The sequence below is a fragment of the Drosophila miranda genome, chromosome 3 (genome assembly GCF_003369915.1).
Source record: "Drosophila miranda strain MSH22 chromosome 3, D.miranda_PacBio2.1, whole genome shotgun sequence".
NCBI lineage: Eukaryota > Metazoa > Arthropoda > Insecta > Diptera > Drosophilidae > Drosophila > Drosophila miranda.
This window is the reverse complement of record NC_046676.1, coordinates 13,293,463-13,314,740: the sequence shown is the minus strand read 5'-3', so window position 1 is coordinate 13,314,740 and position 21,278 is coordinate 13,293,463. Positions and strand designations below refer to the sequence as shown.

Genomic DNA, 21,278 nt, shown 5'->3' with positions numbered 1-21,278 from the left:
CGGATCTACAGTGCACAAGTCAAGCATGCCATAGCATAGCATACAATGCCATTCAGGTGTTCAAATTCAAATTAGGCGCGCCAGCTACGCGATATGAGTTTCGTGATCGATTTTATTAAATAATATGCCACTTTGTTATGGCCTTATCTTGTAATTATTTCTAAATAGCTTGTAAGGTTAGGAAGAAAATAACATGCTATGTTTCTAATGTTTTCAAAATTCCCTCCAATTCATTTGAATGCATTTCATTTAAGCTCCTAAGTATGCTATGAACTTGAATTTCGATGGCTTAACATTTTAACGAAAGCTCAAATTTTCGAGCTCACGCGCCTAACAGTTCGAATTTTCACACGTAAAAGCTCGAATTTTCGAACTAGCTCGCTGAACAGTTCGAATTTTCGAACTTTGAGCGCACTTAACAGTTGATGGAACCACTAACCATTAATCTATGTTATAGATGGTGCATACACCGAACATGTCGCAAAGGAACTTTCTGGATTAGATCCCAGGGTCTTCGGCTCTGGCCGGGCCGCCGCGTCATCATAACAAACAATATGTTCTTACAATATTTTTTCCACAGTAAGTTATCACATTCTGCATATATGCATATCTGCATATTCATCTATTCCATTGACTATTTTTTCTCTGTACTTCTTTTATTTTTGTATCCCCTATCTGGCCACAAACTACTATTCTGCGATCCCCTCCTCCAGGTAAAGTTATTTGGTTATAATTTATTCATTTACTTTATATAACTCTTCCTTTACTTTTAGCAGGTCGCGGGTGATTCCGCCGTAGCTCCTCGTCCTCTCGGGGCGTCCAAAGGATGAGTTTTCTAAAATATATCTTTCTTTTAAAACCCCAAAAGGTTAACATGCACCTCATTCCCGTTTGAATTTTCCTCATCGGGAATATTTGCGTTATTTTTGATGGTCACACTGCGACTCTCTCCTTCAACGATAAAGTCGTAATTTTAAATGGGCTATAAAAAAAGGTATGGACAATAAGCAAAAACAGCCAAGGCAAATTGATCAGGTTCGTACGAACGTCACCTCACCTCGCGAGTGAGGGCAATATACCTTGAAGACAAAATCGGCTGTTTGTATATTCAAGGTATATTGGGCAAATTGGGTGGTTTCACCTTGCATGCGATGTATTTCCTGGACCGTTTCGCCTATTGCCCATACACTCTTTTTCCTTCCATTATGTAGCAAATGTGTATATAATCGGGTCAAATAAAAACACAAAGAGAACGCGAATCAATCTATTAAATTTAATTATTAAAGGTATATCTAAGAACAAAGGGTATAGCATCCTCCATACTCCGTACTTCCGTGCAACATTCCAATGGATTGCAACTAAATCCTTGTCGCTCATTCACTTTCAAACAATTTCTATTTGGCGCGCACGTTGATGGCCTAATTGCATTCGTTGAATATTTCGTCAGTATATTTACGGTTTATTTCGAAAATAAACGGTATATTTTGGTATATTTCTGAGGTCCGCTGAAGCTCAGTGTGAACTGCTCCCCAATCTCGTTTGAATTTTCGTCGGCCTTGCCGCCCCAAAAATTGAACATGCTCCTCATTCACGTTTTCACTGACGAAGCAAGTGGATAGCGGAGTTGGCAAAAGAGGAAGAGAAACTCGAGAGAACGGGAAACGTAGTGCGACAAAGCAATAAAAGAGTGTTCCGAGCCCCGTATCTGCTATTGGAGCTCGAGTTTGATTCATTGATTAACGAAAAGAGTGCGTATAGTAAATGTGAATCCGATTTTGACTGCAAATACTCGCAGAGACACACACTGGCACAGAGCCACAGACACTCGCTCATCGTTACTTGTGCATGCATACATACATGCATACACACATATAGAAGACACGGACAGAGTTACCTGAAGCTAAAGCTCCGCCGCGCCTACCACCAACTACCGCGTTTTCTTTTATCTCATACTCTCCGCCACCCCCTGTGTCACCTCACCCGCCTGCGAGTGGGTGTCTGTGTGTGTATGGGAGCGAGTGCTTGCGCGTGTGGGTGTGTTTTTTTTGTGTTTGTGCATTACTTACGGTGTTTTCATTTCGAAAAAGTTGTGTGTGCATTTTTGAAAACGAGGCCAACAACGGTACTATTGGGCTCGATTCTTGAGAAGTTATACAAAGCTACCACACGGGTTATACAATGCCCATAGTATTTTGATTCTGATTCGAAATGGGCAAAAAGCGTTGGTGGAAAAGGGGGCTTGCTATATAAATACACAAGCCCACGCGCACACACAGACACAGCCCCGCGCACACACTCTCAATTTCATAGATGCTATAGTATCCGTATCCGAAAGAGGAGAAAAAAGATACAATAACCTTCAAGAGCGTAGCTTGTGCAACTTCCAGTTTGCGCCACAAGAGCCAGCCAGAGTACCAGCAGCAGCAGAATGGCCAGAACGGGGGCTGCAGAGGCAGAGCAGTACTAATTATTTATGATTTCGGTTGATTAGTGAGTTGTCTCTCCGAACTCCCCAAGCAAACATTTTCCGCCATGTCTGTGTGTGTGTTGGTGTGGTGTGGTGTGGTGTGGTGTAGTGGTGTTGGTTTGGGTGGTGGTAACGTTCATTCAGTGACAGGTTTATCCACGAACTCCGACTAAGGAAAAATTGTAGATACCCCTTTCTGTTCCCCTGTCCGCCTGCTGACAATGCCATGTGTACGTGCTGCAGGGGCATCGAATGCATTACAAATTTATACGAAAATACATAAATAAGCGAGTGGTAAACCATTCGAATGAACAAACCCCAGCTCAGAATCTGAATCAGAATCGAGCCGAACCATAACCACTATAAACACACCATCGACCCCAGCCTTGATTCAGCTTTCTCTAAGCCCGTGAGTTTTCCTTGAAATTCTGTGTTCTGAATATCAAATATGACTGCAGTACGCGTACCACCCTACCACCCTCCCTCCCTACCCCTGCTTTCTGCCAACTGTGGCCTGACCTTTCGACTGACCAATGCCTGCCAGCCATCAATCGAGTTAGCTCAGATTCACCTCCGACTCAAAGCTGCAGCTGCGGCAAGGAAACGATGAATGCGAATACCCACCTGTCCGACGGTTAATTGCATCCCCAGTCAATCATCCGTAGCCCCCACACATGTCCTTCCGCCTGTCCAGGACGGAAGCTCCGTAGCTCAATTATCAAATTGTTTCAAAATTGCTCGGAGACCGACGAAATCACAGTGGGCCAAAACGATCGTAGATGGTACCTGTTATAATATTTAGCTGGAATTTGTGACTAACACTTTGAAAAAGAATATTTCTTCAATGAACTTGTGAAAAGCAGCTCATAGCTTAGTTTTTTTACAAAAAAAGTTCGGTGCTTAGTGTAATTACTCTCCATGTGATGTTTTCCAACACTCTGACGGTCGCCGTACTTTGGAGTATTTGAAATGAATCAGTAAGAACCCCTAAGAATTGTACCTATCTGTACCACTGTGCCCTTCGGACATTCCCCTGCCAACGACTGCTGCTTCATTATAACAAACGTTTTAGCATTGGCCATGCAAGTGTGCGGCATTTCCTTAATAGAATTGTAATTTCCCCAACAATTCCGAGTAATATCGGATCTATTGTACCGACGGACAGGCAGCTTATTGGGGTCATTGGAGTCGGCCAACCAGAGCACAACGTTCCTGGCATATATTCCGCCCACATTCATTTAATGCTTCGGCGGGGCCATTATATATACATATGCAGTCGACTCGGCCGGGGTTCAGGTGGATCGCTGGCCCGAAATGTGGTTGGGTTTTGGCCAAATTATAATTAACATTTTCCCGTCGACAATTTGACACAATTTAGAGGTAGATAATGCCTGGAAGATTGCGGCTATTTATCGTTAACAATGGCTTGGGAAATGAATCCCAAATTGGTTTCAGTGCGAGCTAGTGCGAGCAGTCGTTAAAGCACGGCTATCTGCTAGAACAGCGCCAGTGGAGTGGTGACGTCACTGGTGTTGTCGTTGGGCTTGAGAATCGCCTGGGCTAATGATTGAAACGCGCTGCGAAGAGCATTACAAAGCCAAACATGGGCCTCGTCGAGGCCAGGCCAGGCCAGGCCAGGCCAGGCCAGGCCCGGCCCCGCCTATGACGCATCCGAAATAAATATAAACAACAAATATTTGGCTGACGCTGACTTTCCGCTGCTGAATTTCAAAGATACACAAATCGTTGGCGCTCATTGGACCGCTTCCCGGCTGGTACTGCGCTGCTGCTGGTATGCGACTTGGCTTGGGTTTGTCCCCGGGCCGGAGATCACAGAAGGCAAAGGACAATGCCAACAACCTGCACATACATGGCGTATACTTAATTTGCCAGAGTCTCGTCCCCCGTCTCTTGCTCCGTTCCGTTCCGTTTCGGTTCGGTTCGTGCCAAGCGCAGCCCCAATGGATTGTTGTCACTACTGGCACTGCTGCGGGTGCTGTTATTGCCACAGTCCTTGCCCCCGCTCCTGCCCCTGTTGTAGTTTTACATGACCCACGACGGCAACAAAAGCCAAGTTCTTTTTTCTGTTCTCGTTGTTATTTTGGAACATATCCAACCAGAACAGAACGGCTGGACGGCTCGACTCGGCTTGGCTCGGGCCTTGGCATGTGGGCGACAATTTCGCATTTATTATGCAACAGTTTGGCGGATTGAGCGTGTAGAGTAAACAAACTTTGTGCCAGGTTTTCTTTCCCAAATGAGAACTGAACGGGTCGAAGGGTGCAACGGTGGTAGAGAAGAGAAGAGTGCTTGTGGAGTGGAGTGGGGAGTCCAAGTAACACATATAGAACACTCGTATGTCATGAACGACAAGAGAATACTCTCGCAATATCGCTATAATTTATTGGGTCTCTTAATATTGATTTTTGACGGTCTTATCCCATATCATATCTGGTATAATCTGGTATAATCCCCTGTCAAATATTGATTTTATATCATTTCTTATTAATCGGGGAAAAACGAACCTATTTGCCACAATTTGTTGCACATTCGCAGTCCAACAATGATGAGTAATTTTCTCAATCCCCTGCATAGACATTTATATTTACTTAATTTCCGCCTGCAACGCTTTCCAACAGTTTCCAACCAAATCTACTTATCTCTCTTCCTCTCTCTTGGGTGTAAGGGGGTACGGGGGAAGGGGGAAGGGGGAAGGCAGCGGTAATCATGTCATGCAACACAGTTGAACAAATGTAATTGACTCGGCACGCCAACTGGAAAGACGAATCAGCGCCAAGGAAGCACATGCCACCCTTTGGACCCCAGCCAGAAACCCACTCCATTGGCCAAGGGAGGTGGGGTGGTGGCATGGGCAGTGGCAGGTCCTGCTGTGATTGCTCACATTGAATGCAATCAAAGAAGTAACTGCGAATCAAGTTATCGGTCAGGGAGGCAGGAAGTCAAGCGTGGTCCTGGTTGCCGTTGCCGTTGCCGTTGTCCTCGGCCTCGGCTTGCCACAACTGCAGCCACAATCTGCAACTTAACTGGAATCTCATTTCGACAGCAAAGTGAAAGTTTTAGCCTGTTTTTGTGCTGCTTCCTGATAAACGGGAAAGACAGAGAGAGAGAGAGAGAGAGAGAGCAGAGCGAGTGGCTGTGGCACACCACTGTGGCTGTGGTATGCGCGCTAATCAACACAGTCCAACCCAGTGGAGGCGTCATTTGCCTCTCGTTTGCCTCTGTTTCTCCACAACAACAACAGCACCATATCATCATCATTATCAACAGCTGCTCGCAACGTAGTTAACGTAGTCTACGTAAACAAGCTGGACATTATTTGTCAATTTTGATTGCCGGTTAGACCTGTTGGACCCGTATACAGGGTGTCTGGGCCTGTACCTGTGCTGCATGCCGCCCCCACTGGCACGCTTATGTAATGAACGAATGAATGACAGCCAACGATCACGTCAGGCTCCTCAAGGGGTTCTCAAAGGGGGGGGGGGGGGGGGGGGGGGGGGGGGGGGGGGGGGGGAACGTTATTTATAGCTATTTTAAATTTACTGATGATGGAATACGAGTAGAAAATTCTATTCAAACGATCTCTTACAGAACTGGCCATTCTCTTAGATTACAAGTCTGTATATTTAGTCTATCTGAACCCACAAAGAGCTCAAGTACATAGAACATCCGTAGCTTGGGAAGTACTATATTTAGACCTGAGTAATGCCTACGCCGATAACACATTGTTTTACATTGTTTCCACGCCACTTGCCACACCCACAATTTAATATAATTACTTACTATTTACCCATTTTCAGTTTTTAAACATACCAAAACAGTGGTTTTTCTCCGATCAACTGTCGTCTCTTTCTCTACATAATCTCATTGTAATCCATCGTATTCGTAGATGCGGGCATCGGGCATTCCCTTGAAATCTTGAATGTTTAAACAAGTGCGAGAAGAGCCTCTGTGTTCGGGTTGTGGAAAGTTTTTCATTGTGTGTTTACCCCTTTCGAGGCACGACACCTACTCTTATCGCACAGAGGCACTCGACACAAATCCGTAACAATGACTGGCACTGACACCAGCTTGCCTACCGTTTCCATCCAGCCCTTTTCCCTTGTGCAAATGGGAGTGGATCGAAAGGATGTTTTGATGCACATGCATCACGCCCTGCACACACGCCCACATAGTTGGTTACACTTTTGGCCACCTCTGTGTGTGTTTGCCTGGCCGAAAAGGGCAAAGGTAGGCGATGCGATATAGCATATAACCGCCCACAGCCCCAGTCCCAGCCCCAGCATCCGATATGGCAATTAAGAGCGCAGCTGCAGTTACCAGCACTTGCCCAGCAGTTTGCACTTTGCAACATCTCTGGTGACTGACTTTTATTTTCACCTTTCACTACGCTCGTCTCGTGACGCACATGACGCAGGTGGGGCAATCGCTGGGCGGGTAGGAGGAGGGGGGGAGGGCATGGAAGGAAACACTGCTGCTGGCAGCCCTTTCTGTGAGCCAATTTGTGAGCTAAAAACGAACAGCAGCTAACAATGGGACTTGGGCGTTTCTCTCCGGCGGAATAAAGCTAGACACTTTTTGTCGTGTTTACTCGCGAATTAAGATCTTCCGACTACGTGATGACATCTAACGATGACAATTAGAAAGAAAATATTTATACAATTCATTCACTGCTCGTCCAGACCGAGACCCATCGAGCAGGAGGGGGCTATCAGACGTGACTCACTCGCGGAGTTGGAGATAACTTTTGGGCACTCAGCCACACACAAGATTCCACAGGCCGAAACTGGCTTTGGCCGGCTTTCACAAAAGAGTTGGCTTTATCGTTAACAGATTGCCTTGCCAAAATGGAAATGACCAAATAACGAAAGAACCACAAACTGAGACGCTCGAACAGGTTGTGTTTGGTGCTTACTGAGCTTGGCCAGAGTTACACACCGATCGGCAGATGATATAAATAGACTTGATCTGATACTTACAGTCTTCCTTCTTCTACCCTTTCCAGAGAGTGAGCGCAATGCGTCTCGACACGAACTCAAATGTGGACTTCAAAGCATTCGAATCCAGCTCCAGCTCCAGTTCATGTGTGAGTAAAGCTCGAGCTAAAAACACCAGCGATGCTCATGCCATACCATGCCTGTCGATTCATCCTTTTCAGCTCGTCAAGTTGGACAACTTGGCCACCTGGGGTGGCTCGCAGAAAACAGACACTCGGCTGCCAATCACGGACTACTCGACGCTGGGCGGACCCCGGCACAATCGCAGTCCCTTTCCCCTGTCCAAAGATGTCAATAATCGTCTGGTGATCTGGTAAGTGGAAGTGGAACTGCACTTGCAGTGAGTCTGTCCCTCTGCCAGTGCCAGTGAGAGTAATGTCTGCTCGTTTGTTCTGTTCGCAGGGATGGCGACATGACCACACTGGATGTGGACGCCATCACAAACACCAGCGATGAAACTCTGACTGAAAGCAATATCATATCGGAGCGCATACTCGCCGTCGCTGGCAATCAGCTGAGGGAGGAGTTGAGCACAAACGTCAAAGGTGGGTGGGGGTCAGAGATGAGACATATTTTCCTCCCTCTTAAGCTTCATTTTCCATTCTCCTCTTTCAGAATGCCGCACTGGGGATGTGCGCATCACGCGTGGATACAATCTGCCCGCCAAGTATGTGCTGCATACAGTGGCGCCCACCTACAGGGAAAAGTTTAAGACCGCCGCCGAGAATACGCTGCACTGTTGCTACAGGTAGGATGATCATGATCCCATCGCTACCATTTGGCGCTCTCTAATGCTGTTCCGTACCCCCATTTCAATCTGTAGAAACGTTCTGTGCAAGGCCAAGGAACTGAACCTGCACACCATCGCCCTGTGCAACATCAGTGTCCACCAGAAGAGCTTTCCATCCGATGTGGCCGCACACATTGCCCTGCGTGAGTAGTGGAGTTTAGCCTGCCGCATCTTGAGAGTTTCCAATGACTGTTTCCCATCGCCCGCAGGCACCATCCGACGTTACCTGGACAAGTGCACCCTTCAGGTTGTGATATTATGTGTGAACAGCAACGAGCGCGGCACCTACGAGGTGCTGGCCCCGCTCTACTTCCCCCGCGACCAGCTGGAGGAGCGCAGCGCCCTGTGGCAGCTGCCCAAGGACATTGGCGGCGAGTTCGGCGAGCCGCAGCACCCCGATCCCGACCGCCAGATCCGCATTATTCGCAATCCCCAGCACAGTGTCCACATGCGTCACGGTCACAGTGAGTATTTCCTAATCTGATTGTCGTCACTATTTTCCCCGCATACTCGTATCTCGTCGGGCTATTGCTATCGACTGTCGAAGATGAAAAAAGCCTGTGCTTATCTTCCAGCGACTGGAGATTGTCGGGGTACGGTAATGATTCCGTTTCGGCCCTGTTATTATCGTATTGTGCGGCTGTCGATAAGATTAGAGCCAAAAAAGCAGCACAAAGAACATGAAAAACAACAAAATATATGCAAACGCTGCTCGTCAGCTATGTTGACTGACTGACTGACTTCTATGGCTTCAGTTACGTTGCAAAGTCGGTCGTGTGCGGGTCACTAGCAGTTGCATTCTATTGTCTAGTACAAGTCGCTCAATTTCCAATTATTTGGCCACCAAATTGAATTGTTCCACCAAAGGTTCATTCCGCACAACTAATTTTTCAGTGTTACACCAAAAGGAAAGTTACAGAATTGAGTAGAAATGACTTACATTATCCCAAAAAATTCATTTAAAGTGAGCAAGAAATTAGAAATTTCAAATATTTATATTCGCAGTCGACGCTGCGCTGACAGCAGGCTAATTGCTATGATTTCGTGAAAGATTTCCAAGATAACATACTTTTAGGCTGTGTAGTTTACATGCTACATGTCGCGTAACTTATGTGTATACTTGACATTTGTCATGTAAATGTACAAATGAGCGATCTGATCGTCAGAGCCGAGAACTTTTTCGAAATAAGTGCAATCAAGCATTTTTGGGTGATAAGAATACAATATTACGAATGCAATAATCAATAATATGATATAAAAAAAGTAGTAGTGTGATGAGGACCAACAGAGTATGATATTGGAAGATTCCCAAAGGCAGTTAATGTGAATTGAATTGAACTCTTTTTTAACTCTAATCAACCTTGATATTACACACGCTTTTTTGTTAACTGCTCGTAAATTAATCTTGTAAAGCGTAACTCAAAAACTTGCTCGCATTTGCATTACGTTAGTTTGTCAACAAAAGTTTGTTAATTTACCTGAAGAAACCGCTTATCAGGACAGCCGCGACGAGTGTCAGTCGCTCCATTCTTTGTTGGTTACCAGGCCTAAACTAAATCATGTCAACACTGGGGAGCAGTACGCAGTCGCCTTATCGGGCTATCGCAGGGGGAGAGCAAAGGCAGGCGGGCAGTCGGGCAGGCAGCAGCATCCAGTTTTTGTTTGCCGTTCGCTCATCTGCTCGCGCGCTCCGACAGCGCAGTCGAGAAAAAGCCGTGCCAGAGACCGCTTTCAGTTCAACTCAAATTCCGAATCGCTGAAGTTCGGCTGAGCATTATCTTTTAGCTGTACTCTGATAATAGCAAGCCCAAAATGATAAACAACTCGTTTGAGTTCTCATGTAATAGAGTAGGCTTAGTGGGACCATGGAAATACATTGGGAGTCTTTATAATCAACCGATGCTCTTTCTATGCTTCTTGCAGCCGACGACGATTCCGACGTTAGTCCGCACGATATGGAGGGCAACAGCTCGGACCTGGAGTACGGAGCCAAGGATATGAACGGACTCAGTCCGAGCTCCTACAGCAGTGGACTTCAGACCCAGCTTCAGGTGAGTCTTGACTGGGTTTTCGAAAGATTATCGGATTAATTATAAAGACACATGTTCTGTCTTCCCACAGCGCGATCTGGACAGACAACATTTGCTTAGTGATCGTCCGCGGGCCGGAGTCTATGAGAATGTCATATCCGAGGGCGTCGAGGGGATCGAGCACCAGGAGAGGTGAGTGAGAGGCGCCACAGATGCAGCACAACACTATTCTCTGTCCCCCATATCGTGTTACGCATTGCGTCACTCGTTCTGGGGCGTAGCTTACACCTAACGAGTACTACGCGGGGGACATCTGCAGTTCATAAAACTGACAGCAAGACACGCAGCCCCCGACTTCGCACCCTCCCATTCCGCCCATAAACACATTGTAATGGAACTCTTGGCCCAGAGCATATTTATTACGAAAGCATGCCGGAAATATCTTAAGCGTCTAACAAACGACTCGACCCACCTCAGCCTGCTCCTTATGGAAATTCCGATTCCGCTGCCGCTTGTCGAAATTTTACAGAGCACTGGCACGCAAGCAGCCACCGGGCGGGCTGGCAAGTGGTAATTGGGAATTGAACGGGAGAGCAGAGCGGGAACCGGAGAGAAGTAGAGTTGAGTGTCAGTAGGGCCCATGGTCCTGCTCAACAGTAATCGCAGAATGCCAAGTGCCCGGTTTTCCATTTGTGACGACAGCAGTGACGATGGATTGACCATGTCGGCGTCACTGTTTGCATGACATCTCCTTCACCTTAAGCTGAATACAAATCTAATTTTAATGCCAGCTAAAAATATTTGCTTTTACTGCTCAAGTCGCAAAAGTGAAGCTTTGAGCTAAATATTTATGAATATTTATAATGGAATCATGAGATAGATAATTACTGTGACAAAGCCACGCCAAAATAGACCATTTTAAAAGATAGATAATGGGTTGGGGGAGCCTTTTTAACGGAAAATGCTTCATTAAAATGAGTATTTACCATTAATAGTATCGTTTTTGCTCTTCCTTCACACTCGTCGAATAATAAATGTCAGTTTTGATTATGCATCGCGTTAATTCAATGCACATTTTCGCCAAATATAATATTGTCAATTCCCTAATTAAAATGACATATTCTGGCATGCTTCAGTGCGAATGGGACCGGGCATCCACACGTAACCGGATCAGATCAGGTCGGTACATGCACACACAACCTGTACATTGGAGTATGTACCACATACACATTCATACATACATATAAGAATATCGAACCGTTGCAGTTCATTGAATGAAACCGCACAGCCGTCGCTGCGCACATTTTGTAGACGTTTAATCGAACATCTCCCCATGTAACGTAATTTATTCAAGCGGTTGGCAGTGCCAGTGGGCGGGGGGTGGGAGATGGAGACGAGCAGGCGCCGCCGCTTCCTGAACGAGTTTCTTCGTGTGCGTGCGAGGGGAATGCACCTCGCGCAGCCTCTTCCTCCCTTTAGCTTTAATTAGAATCTGCCCCACAAGCACACGTGCATGAGTCAGTGCCAGCGATGGTGATGTTGCTGTTTACCGTAATGTTTTCGCATTTCAATTCTCATTTTGATGGAATTGCTACACACTGCGTGGGCGAAAGAGGGAAGGCACTAGAAGACAGGAAGCACCGAAATAGAACCTTTGCCATTTCGGTTTCGTTTCTGTGGCTTTCTGCGCATTTAGCTGCCACTGACAAATGCAAGCATTTGAACTGATTTAATTTTTTGGACAGTTTTCTTTTGTCTTGGAGTGACTGACATTAGCGCAAATAAAGCGGTTAGCATGTCCTTGGGCAATTGCCTGGTGCCGCTGATTTTTGTTGTTGTTGCTTGTTGTAACTGATGTCATTGAACAGGCGGCGATAGGGCGCACGCTCACAGAGTACAAGTCGAAGAAAGGAAAAGAGAGAGCGGGAGAGAGCTTTGCTTTCATGCTGTCAAGGTATATTCATTTGAGGTGAGAGATTCCCATAGACCTCTCTCTCGGTCTCTCATCGCTTCAGGCGGATATAGAAGGAGAGAGGCAAACAAGGCCTTGTTAATATACACCTTGTGCCATCTGCTCTGCTTTGCTTGTGCGCTGCTCTCCTCCGACCTGCTGATGGGGTACATAATATACATAGATGCGAGTGATGGGGGCGAAAAAGCATTCAAGAGCAGCGCAGCACGCCGCTCCACCGCTCAGTCGAAAGGCGCCACTCACAGCGAACGCACGTGAATTGAAATACTCAAAGTTTTGCCACCGTCGGCGCCAATTTTTATATAAACTAGTGATAAATTCAATAATTTTACTGTGAACCGAATCGCACAGCATAGTAAAAGCAAAAAGCGTTCATTAGTTTTGCATATTCACGCGCGGCTTCCGTTTACCAACCAAAAGTCTGGCCAAGAAGCTGCCCACACATATAGTTTTTTTCGAGAATTCTTAAACTATTTATACACTCTTAAAATTTAAAACGAATAAGACAATACTGCGTCAATTGAATACGAAACAGCGCTGAAAAGGAGACGACAATAAGAGAGCAGAAGGAAATCAGATCAGATCGGCCAGCCCGTAAAACGGAATTTTCTATTTTGACTTAAAATCGATAAACCGTAATTGTTTGAGAAGAGAAAGGCGAATAGCGAAGGGCGAAAGGAGGAGACACGCGAACTAGTGCCACCCACCGACAATACACCAACACCAACAAATACTTACAACTGTGAACTATGACAATGATGGAAGGCATGACGTCGATTGACCTGGGCTCGAGTCCCATGCAGGAGACCACGGGCGACATGAACGATGTGCTGCCTGATGAGCTCATGGAGTCCCCTGAGGAAAGGTACATATCAGTCGGAATCCATTGAAAGGTGCCAATCACTGTAAGAAGTCGGAATCACTTTCACAATTGCGATGACGTCGGTTCGCTTGTTACATATTCATGACGTCAGTGCTATTTATGGAACAATTTTTATGTATATCCTTCAATTCGATATGCATTTCCACTATTTCCCCCTTCCTGGCCCTGGCCTTGGCCCACCCGCTCCATTATTAATGAACAAACAGGGGAAGATGCCTCGCTCTGCGAGTACGTGCCAGTGAACAATAACATGCCATCCGTGATTGCAGGAAATGTGATCTAATAATAACATTAGTACCTTTCCCTGCTTTTGCTGCAAGTTGTTAAGCTGTGAGATTTATTCCGTGGATTAGCATTTCGGCTTAATATTCATTGTGCTTTTCACACGATAACCATATTCGTGGGGCACCAACCAACCCAAACCCAAGCCCCATTTGAACCCACTACTCGTGCATCAGCATTTGTATCTGTAGCTAGGCAAACACTGGACTGGGACTGAGATGGAGATTGTGTTGGGCTAAGACTACGTCACAATGCGTCACATTTGGGCGTTTTTGTTGGCCAGAATTATCTTGATCTTTATCTGGGAGCTTCTTCTGCAGTCGTTTACGGCTCGGCAGCATACTGCGGCTTATCGGTTGCTGCTACCGGAGTTCAATGCGGCACGATACGGATCTCTCACCTGAAATTAGTCAAAGACCCAATGTTTTAATGAGGCGTGTGTCAGTCGAAAGCTGTTAATCGCCTTAGCACAATTTCGCACAAATTTTCAGCTCCCGAACATGTACAGATGTGTAAATATAGTCATGTGCATCCATTATCTGGCCAGTTGAAATGTGACTCATGCAGTAATGTGCGCAGTGCTTTGCCAATCCAATTTCTGTTCAAATTAGAACGATTTTCATCATTCCTTTTAATAAGGTTCCCCCTCACTCACTCCCTCGCCCACTGCCCCTCCCCATCATTCCCTCTTTGGATATAATTTTGAGCTTTTATCTGGCAAATATTTGCCCAACAGAAACTAAGGCAAAGCACACACTCCAGCGAAACAACAGCATTGCACGCATTTCAAATTTATAATTCAACAGATAAACATGATTTTGAACGCTTTTGCGAAATGAATTTCAAAAAGTTGGCCAATGCGAAATACAGCAGCTCTGCTCTTGACGGACAGACGGACTGACAGACTGTTATGGCAGGCACTAGCGACGGTCGTCGCCTCGTACATGGCCTGGAGTTGCGTGCCGGCATAATAATCGATTGCGAGACACCCCCTTAACCCTCTGTGTATCTGTAGTCTATAGTCAAGTGATTTCACATAATTGCTGTGGCAATACTCGTATCTCTGGGCCTAGCTTCTCGCGCTTTCCCAAGAAAAGTACACAGATTACATACATACGAGTATGTGTGTCTGTCTAAATAAATATAGTTAGTCATGCGTGTAATCCATTCTCTAATCGATCGTGATTCAAAAAGAGGCCATCTTTTCTACTACCTGCTTTGAGACGAAACACCCATTGTTCCCAGAGCTTTCACCGACAAAGAACTGATTGATTCACTGTTGATTTTCGGTTACCTTACTGCATTTTCCCATGTATATAATAATTGTACTATCTTTTCTTCTTCAGATACGAGCGTCTGCTGCGTCGCGCTCAGGTCGAGGACTTGACGGAGGTCTCGGGCATTGGCTGTCTGTATCAGAGCGGTGTCGACCGCTTAGGTCGCCCTGTGATTGTGTTCTGCGGCAAGTGGTTCCCCGCCCATAACATTGACCTGGAGAAGGTAGGCATTCCAATCCCTTGCACGAATCAATGTCGGGTCAGAGTGTTGAATTAACTGGGTTTTTTGCAGGCGCTGCTGTATCTGATAAAGCTACTGGATCCCATCGTTAAAGGAGACTATGTTATTTCCTACTTCCACACACTGACATCCACGAATAACTATCCATCGCTGCACTGGCTGCGCGAGGTCTACAGTGTGTTGCCCTACAAGTGAGTGTGCCCCATCCTGAGGGACTTCCAAACAATCTCTAATAACTCTGCCTTCCAGATACAAGAAGAACCTGAAGGCCTTCTACATAGTGCATCCGACATTCTGGACCAAAATGATGACCTGGTGGTTCACCACGTTCATGGCGCCCGCCATCAAGGCCAAAGTGCATTCTCTGCCTGGAGTCGAGCATCTGTACTCGGCCATCACAAAGGATCAGCTGGAAATACCCGCCTACATAACCGAATACGACATGGCGGTAAGACAGAAGGACTATAGCCCAAGATTTGTTGATATAGATTCCAATGCTGGTGATTCTCTTTAATTACAGACCAATGGCCTGCATTACTTCAATCCTGTGCCGACTGCCTCGTAGATGGCGGCCATTGTGGCTGTCTAAGGACAGCGCAGCCGCCATAGCATATACACACATATATATACACCCACACATGTGAAGTTTTTATAGATTTTATAGAACGTATTTTTTTTTCTTGATAAGTAATAATTGTTTACTTGCGCATAACTATCGATGTTGTCGTTTACCGATTGATCTGACGCAAGTTTTGTTGAGCATTGTCTAGCATTCGTTTGTGGAAGGGCCCAGAGTCGCCCCCACGCCCCAACCAATTAGATAAATGATAAATCTACGTACAGATATGTAAATCCTAAATCCCCAAAAGCGAGAATTATGTAAAACATTCTTATGAAGTGCATGGAAATTAGCTAATTAGTTGATTCAGAAGATTTATTGATTGACAGCAGGCGAAGGACATAAGAATACACACGTTGAACTATTAGTAGGATGAGGATAAGTAGGAGGATGTGGATCAGGACGATACTATTAGATGATGATGATACCAAAACAAACCAAAAAATGTTAGCAGTGCTGAACAAAATGAAATTTGATTAGATGACGGACATATATACACATATACAAATATAAAAATGATTACTTGTACTACGGAATTTGGAAAGGAATATAGATATATATATATATATTGTATTGTATTGTTAGTTATCTTTGCAGTTACAAATTGTATTATTAATGTATTAATACTAGAGCATAACGCGTCGTATGCAGTTTGATCCCCCGATATATACACATAAATACATACAATACATACGTACTATAAATTCAATTGTATTTATACATAAATAAATATACTAAATACACACAAAACTAACAATTAACAAGTTACAAACCAAAGGGGAGAATCAACGCAAGCGAATCAACACTCGGAACGCATACCTTTTGTAGATACAATACTTATTAGAGCTCACCGTGAGGACGGCCCCTTCCTCCCAGGAATCGAAACACCAATAAAGAACCTAACGAATAGTTAATGTTAAACGTTCAACTTTGATATGAATTATGTTTAGGCAAAGGACAGACAAACACACACACACACACACACGTCCCCCTTTATCTTCCAAGCACCGTTTGCGCTCAAAAGGAACCCCAAGTCCCGACTCCAAGCCAAGAGCACGCCGTCGCCATATACAACTCTGTATATGTATGGATAAATATACATAGTATATATTTATATAGATATACATACGTATTGTAATTAGTCGAATCAATTATGGCACTCGCTCTCGCTGACAGCAATCAGACAAGAAAACACGCACACATGCGCATACATACCACAATCGACAGACGCCGAACCCACTCAATTGCCAATTGCCAACATCTACGAGTACTCGGAGATACATACATAGATCCACAGCCAACACTCAACAGTTGATTAATATAGCAATTATGTACATGCAAAGCAAAATGCACTCAGGGATTGATTTAAAGAAACCAAAACACCAAAGTAAACAAAGTAAAGTCGAGGAACTTTAGATGAAGGGCTAATGCAAGCAATGCAATGCGCTTTCCTGACACCGCAGCACATTGCCAGCAGCAGCAGCAGCAGCAGCAGCAGAAGCCTGGCTAGTACCTATTGTAAAACGAGAAACCAAGTAGAGACATAGTTTTTGGAAATGTTCTTATATGTATGTACATATGTATATGTATATGTATAATCGTCGAGGATATATATCATCCACTACAATAAACATACATACATATATGTATATATATACAATTATGCCAAATACATATTTTGTATCGACAGCAATTAACCGGAATGCGATAGTGAGAGCAGAATTCAGATCTAAACAATCATCAGCGTTACCGTGAATACTTATTCAATTAGCTAAAAGTACAGTCTACTCAAAAGTTACGCTTGAAGAGAGCTTAGGAGATCGTTGTTTTAATGGAACATATGGTACATATATGCTAATGTATCCATGTATCTACGGCCTTGCCTCCTATTCATCTCAACAAGAGAACTCCAATCGAAAACCCAATTTATGCCAAGTGTTCCTTTCTCAAAGAATATACCATAAAATATACATATAGGCGAATACTTTTCAAAATATTTGAAAATTTGTAGATAAGTCTCAAAGTCTACGAGTACTTGAAAACTTTGAAAAATTAAGCCAACTGCAAGTACTTAAAACTAGCATCCCAATTGAACTTATATATTCCATACAATTTCAAAATATTGCCATTGCTTAAGAGTTTAAAAGCGGAAAATAAAAATTAAAATAAAAAGAAAAAGAAAACTAGCAAGAAATTGGATAAGTGTTACTAAATTAAATTGTACCTTAATGAAATTCTGCGATTGAATCTTTCCTAGCGTAGCACGTACTCTTACCAAAATCAAATTCTTTATAGTTGTTAAAGCATATACAAGGCGGAAGATGATAATTCAATTAATGAATGATCAGAACATGGCATCGTGGCACAAAATGCGCAATTAATTTAAGCTTTTCCAAATACGAATTACAAAATTACAATCCAGCTCCTTGTTCTTTTTGTATATACATATAAATAATTGGTAATAATTAATAAAAGGAAAACAACAAAACATATGTATAGTATGCTTTCGTTAAACATAATCCTTAAACTCGACTTTGTGTGTGTGTTGTGTTCGTGCTCAAATGATTAGAAAGCATAACCCATCTACACTGAAGATCACTTTTGGCCTGAGAATATCTGAGGCAGTTACTGTATAACCAGCTTGCTGTTCTTTGAGTTCGGTATATATTTCTCCTTATAAAGATCGAACATCCTCTCGAGGTCCTCTATGACTTGACCATGGACTTTGTCCACATAGGCGGCATCCGGTTGCTCACTCTTTACCACATCGATGGGGGAGCCAACTGGGGAATCAAAATGTTTATTAGAGATTGCGGATTTTCTTTCATTCGGACTGCGCTGATACTCACCAACTTGGACGATGCGACGGCGTTGGGGCAGGAAGCCAACGGAATAGTTGAAAATGCCACGACCCACTGGTATAAGCGGGGATATTCCCGTCAGTTTCTTCACCACAGACTGCACGCGACGCAGCAACGAGTCTGGTGGATTGGCCACCTGATCGAATATATCCACCTCCCCGAAGGAAAACGTGGGAACAATTGGTGATCTGGATGGAGAAGAAGGTTACTATCGTATTTGCATAACATATTTCCAGCATTAGCTCACCCCGTTCGAATGGCCATTTTGACGAATCCCTTGCGGTTCTTCAGGGTCAGAATATACTTCCCGGGATGCGAGTCCATGGCTTCCTGGGCGCCCCCTACCAGTATGGCCACCGCATAGGACGTGAAGCCATCGCTATTACCCGCATGCTTTGGATCATTCGATTTGGTTAGCAATCGGACCAGGGACTCCTTGGACACCGACACCATTCCCCACCAGCGCACAATTTCACGGAGCAGCGGTGTTCGGAAGTGTTGATTCAAGGTGCCCACCTTGGGACGGATCTGGGGAAACAACTCCAGCCATTTGCCGATGTCCAGGCCCATGTTGACGCAAACTCCAGTTCTATTTCAGGGATCATTTTAATGTATGTATATATTCAGTTCTATGTGTCTTCACTTGAGTAGCCCGATAAGATTGGCTATCTGTCGGCCTGCTTACCCGAGTATGCCATGAGGAAAGCTGGCCAAGATGTAGTTTCTGTTTGGTGGCAGGTCCACTGTCTTTACTAGCTCCACGGGAAAATAGTCGCGATAGTTCCGATATAGACGATTCGAACGGTTTATCATCCAGCTAAGGGAGATTTTGAATATGATACTATTATCTCTACAACAATTATTTTACAGACTTACCCATTGCCTTCCAAGATGGAGTAGTTTCTCTTGTGGTCCACAAACATATAAACAAAATAAATGAGCATCAAAGTGCGGAGTATGATGCCCCCATAGAACTGAGAAAGATAAACACTATGCAGATGAACAAGTTGACCAATGTGGGCACTCCTTCGGTTACCAGCACGACTGCCACAACGAGGCAGGCTAAAAGGGGCAGCGTGAAGAACGTGACGGTGAGAACCGCTGTGACCAGGGTCTGCAGGCGTCGTGCCAGCGGGACGTGTAGGGGAGCCCACTCGATTTTCATGTTATTGTCTATTATCTATTAGTACAAGCACTCCACGGATCTGACAGAAAAGTACCCGGTACTAGCGACTCTGTCGATGGCTCTCCAGCTACTAAATGACAGCGAAATAACGACAAACGAATTTCAATATACAATACTGATACTTATCCTTATCATCGAAGCGACCCGTCTACGTCTACTCGTGCGGAGGGCGGGCGCTTTGGTAATCCTATATTGCTGTTAACAGTTTAAGAACCCCACTTCGGGGAGATAAACATAAGTATTGATAATTGCTTAAGCGTCGACGCACTTGACACAGACCATCAGAAATTGTAGTAAGATCTAGCGATAGCGCTAGGATACCCTACACTGATTCCCGCACACCCACTCCACACCGATTTATGTGCTCAAATTATAGTCAAATTATCGTTTCATTTACCAATCATTTAATAGTTATTTCTGTGGGGCGGCTGTAAATTTGGATTACGAACCACGATAGCGGTTGACTTTTAATCGGAGCATGGCAAATCATGCTTCTAGGTTTGAAATATGTGATTACAACAATACTGTTGGCATGCGAGTAGTCATCTCTATCGGGTCTCTCACACGACCTTTAAGCCTAACACTTTCGGGCTCTGGTTCGCAACAGACATTCTTCGAATTATGCGTAGCTACAATGTTTGCTCCTTGATAAGATGCTCTGTTCAATTTCATGCACTCTCACTGGGCGGTCTTATCAGGCAAGTGCCTCCACGGCTGGGCAAGTGCTGAGTCATGCAGCAGTTGTTACAGTCTCTGATGGAAAAACTATTGTAACTGACGTAAGCACGCATATGAATATGAATATGAATATGTTGTGTTGTGTCAATTTGAACTGGTTCTACAACCTTTAATCGCTGTCAATCAACAACAATGACAAACGCATGAAAATGGAAATGTGGCACTTGAAAAACATTTATGTCACTCATGTTTTGGCTATCGACCTATTCTCACGATTTGGATAACAATGCTCAACGATTTGCTTATTGACCCCCTCCCGGTAGCGTTATCGCGTTTCTAGAACAGAACCGATGTCGATGGGGAACAATTTTTAACTAACCAGACGGGTTGCCAGAGGCAGAAAGCACGATTTGCGACGTGTTTAAAGTAAGCGAGTACATACATATGTATAAAGTAATTATAATGTATAAATTATCTAGCCCTATTTAATTGAAAGCACTAGTATAGCCCAAATATAGCGTACAGAAAAAGCAAGTATTTTAATTATTAGCACAGTAATTACACAGTAGTACCTTCTCTCCCAAGATAAGGAGAATCCAGACTCCACAATGTCGACTTCGAAAATTTAATAATGATTCTTCCCGATATATGTATGCCCTATATGGCAGAAACCCCAAAAGTATGGCAGGAATTATAAAAATCAAACGTTCTCCATTTTTTTCCAACACCAAAAGTATGGCATGATTTAACATATACTTTAACCAGTCGTACTAAAAAAATAAAAATCGAACCACACCGGCGATGTTTTGTAAATTTAATGAGGTAACTTTTAGTCGTTTTTTGCAAAAATCGTAAAAAGATAGATATCTTTTTTCTGATGCCAATGCATATTCAATATTTGTTTATACTCCGGCATAACGTAATCAGTTTACATATAACGCGCATAATATAGGTTTAAGAATGTATGTATCTAGACG

The 21,278-nt window shown here is 44.3% G+C and overlaps 2 protein-coding genes across 5 annotated transcripts; one reads left to right on the top strand and one right to left on the bottom strand.

The window, feature by feature from the left end:
* The first annotated feature begins 1,588 nt into the window (after positions 1–1,588).
* LOC108160189 (protein GDAP2 homolog) lies at positions 1,589–16,497 on the top strand. 4 transcript variants are annotated; one of them, XM_017294019.2, is made up of 13 exons: positions 1,589–1,748; positions 7,491–7,571; positions 7,644–7,795; positions 7,885–8,027; positions 8,098–8,230; positions 8,306–8,415; positions 8,482–8,736; positions 10,196–10,323; positions 10,394–10,494; positions 14,786–14,939; positions 15,009–15,148; positions 15,207–15,405; positions 15,478–16,497. In XM_017294019.2, exons 2-13 carry the CDS (start codon positions 7,503–7,505, stop codon positions 15,520–15,522), a joined length of 1,629 nt encoding a protein of 542 aa, XP_017149508.1. In that variant the 5' UTR covers positions 1,589–1,748; positions 7,491–7,502; the 3' UTR covers positions 15,523–16,497. The 4 variants fall into 4 exon arrangements, with proteins under 4 accessions (XP_017149508.1, XP_017149510.1, XP_017149509.1 ...); XM_017294021.2 differs by lacking the exons at positions 1,589–1,748; positions 7,491–7,571; positions 7,644–7,795; ... (2 more) ...; positions 8,306–8,415; positions 8,482–8,736 and adding an exon at positions 9,044–9,180; XM_017294020.2 differs by lacking the exons at positions 1,589–1,748; positions 7,491–7,571; positions 7,644–7,795; ... (2 more) ...; positions 8,306–8,415; positions 8,482–8,736 and adding an exon at positions 10,017–10,112.
* A 1,053-nt stretch (positions 16,498–17,550) lies between these two features.
* On the bottom strand, positions 17,551–19,602 carry LOC108160190 (diacylglycerol O-acyltransferase 2-like). Its single transcript, XM_017294024.2, has 6 exons — positions 19,474–19,602; positions 19,314–19,411; positions 19,123–19,254; positions 18,685–19,026; positions 18,426–18,625; positions 17,551–18,359 (listed from the first exon to the last, which is right to left on the bottom strand). Exons 1-6 carry the CDS (start codon positions 19,600–19,602, stop codon positions 18,202–18,204), a joined length of 1,059 nt encoding a protein of 352 aa, XP_017149513.1. The 3' UTR covers positions 17,551–18,201.
* Positions 19,603–21,278: the final 1,676 nt, after the last annotated feature.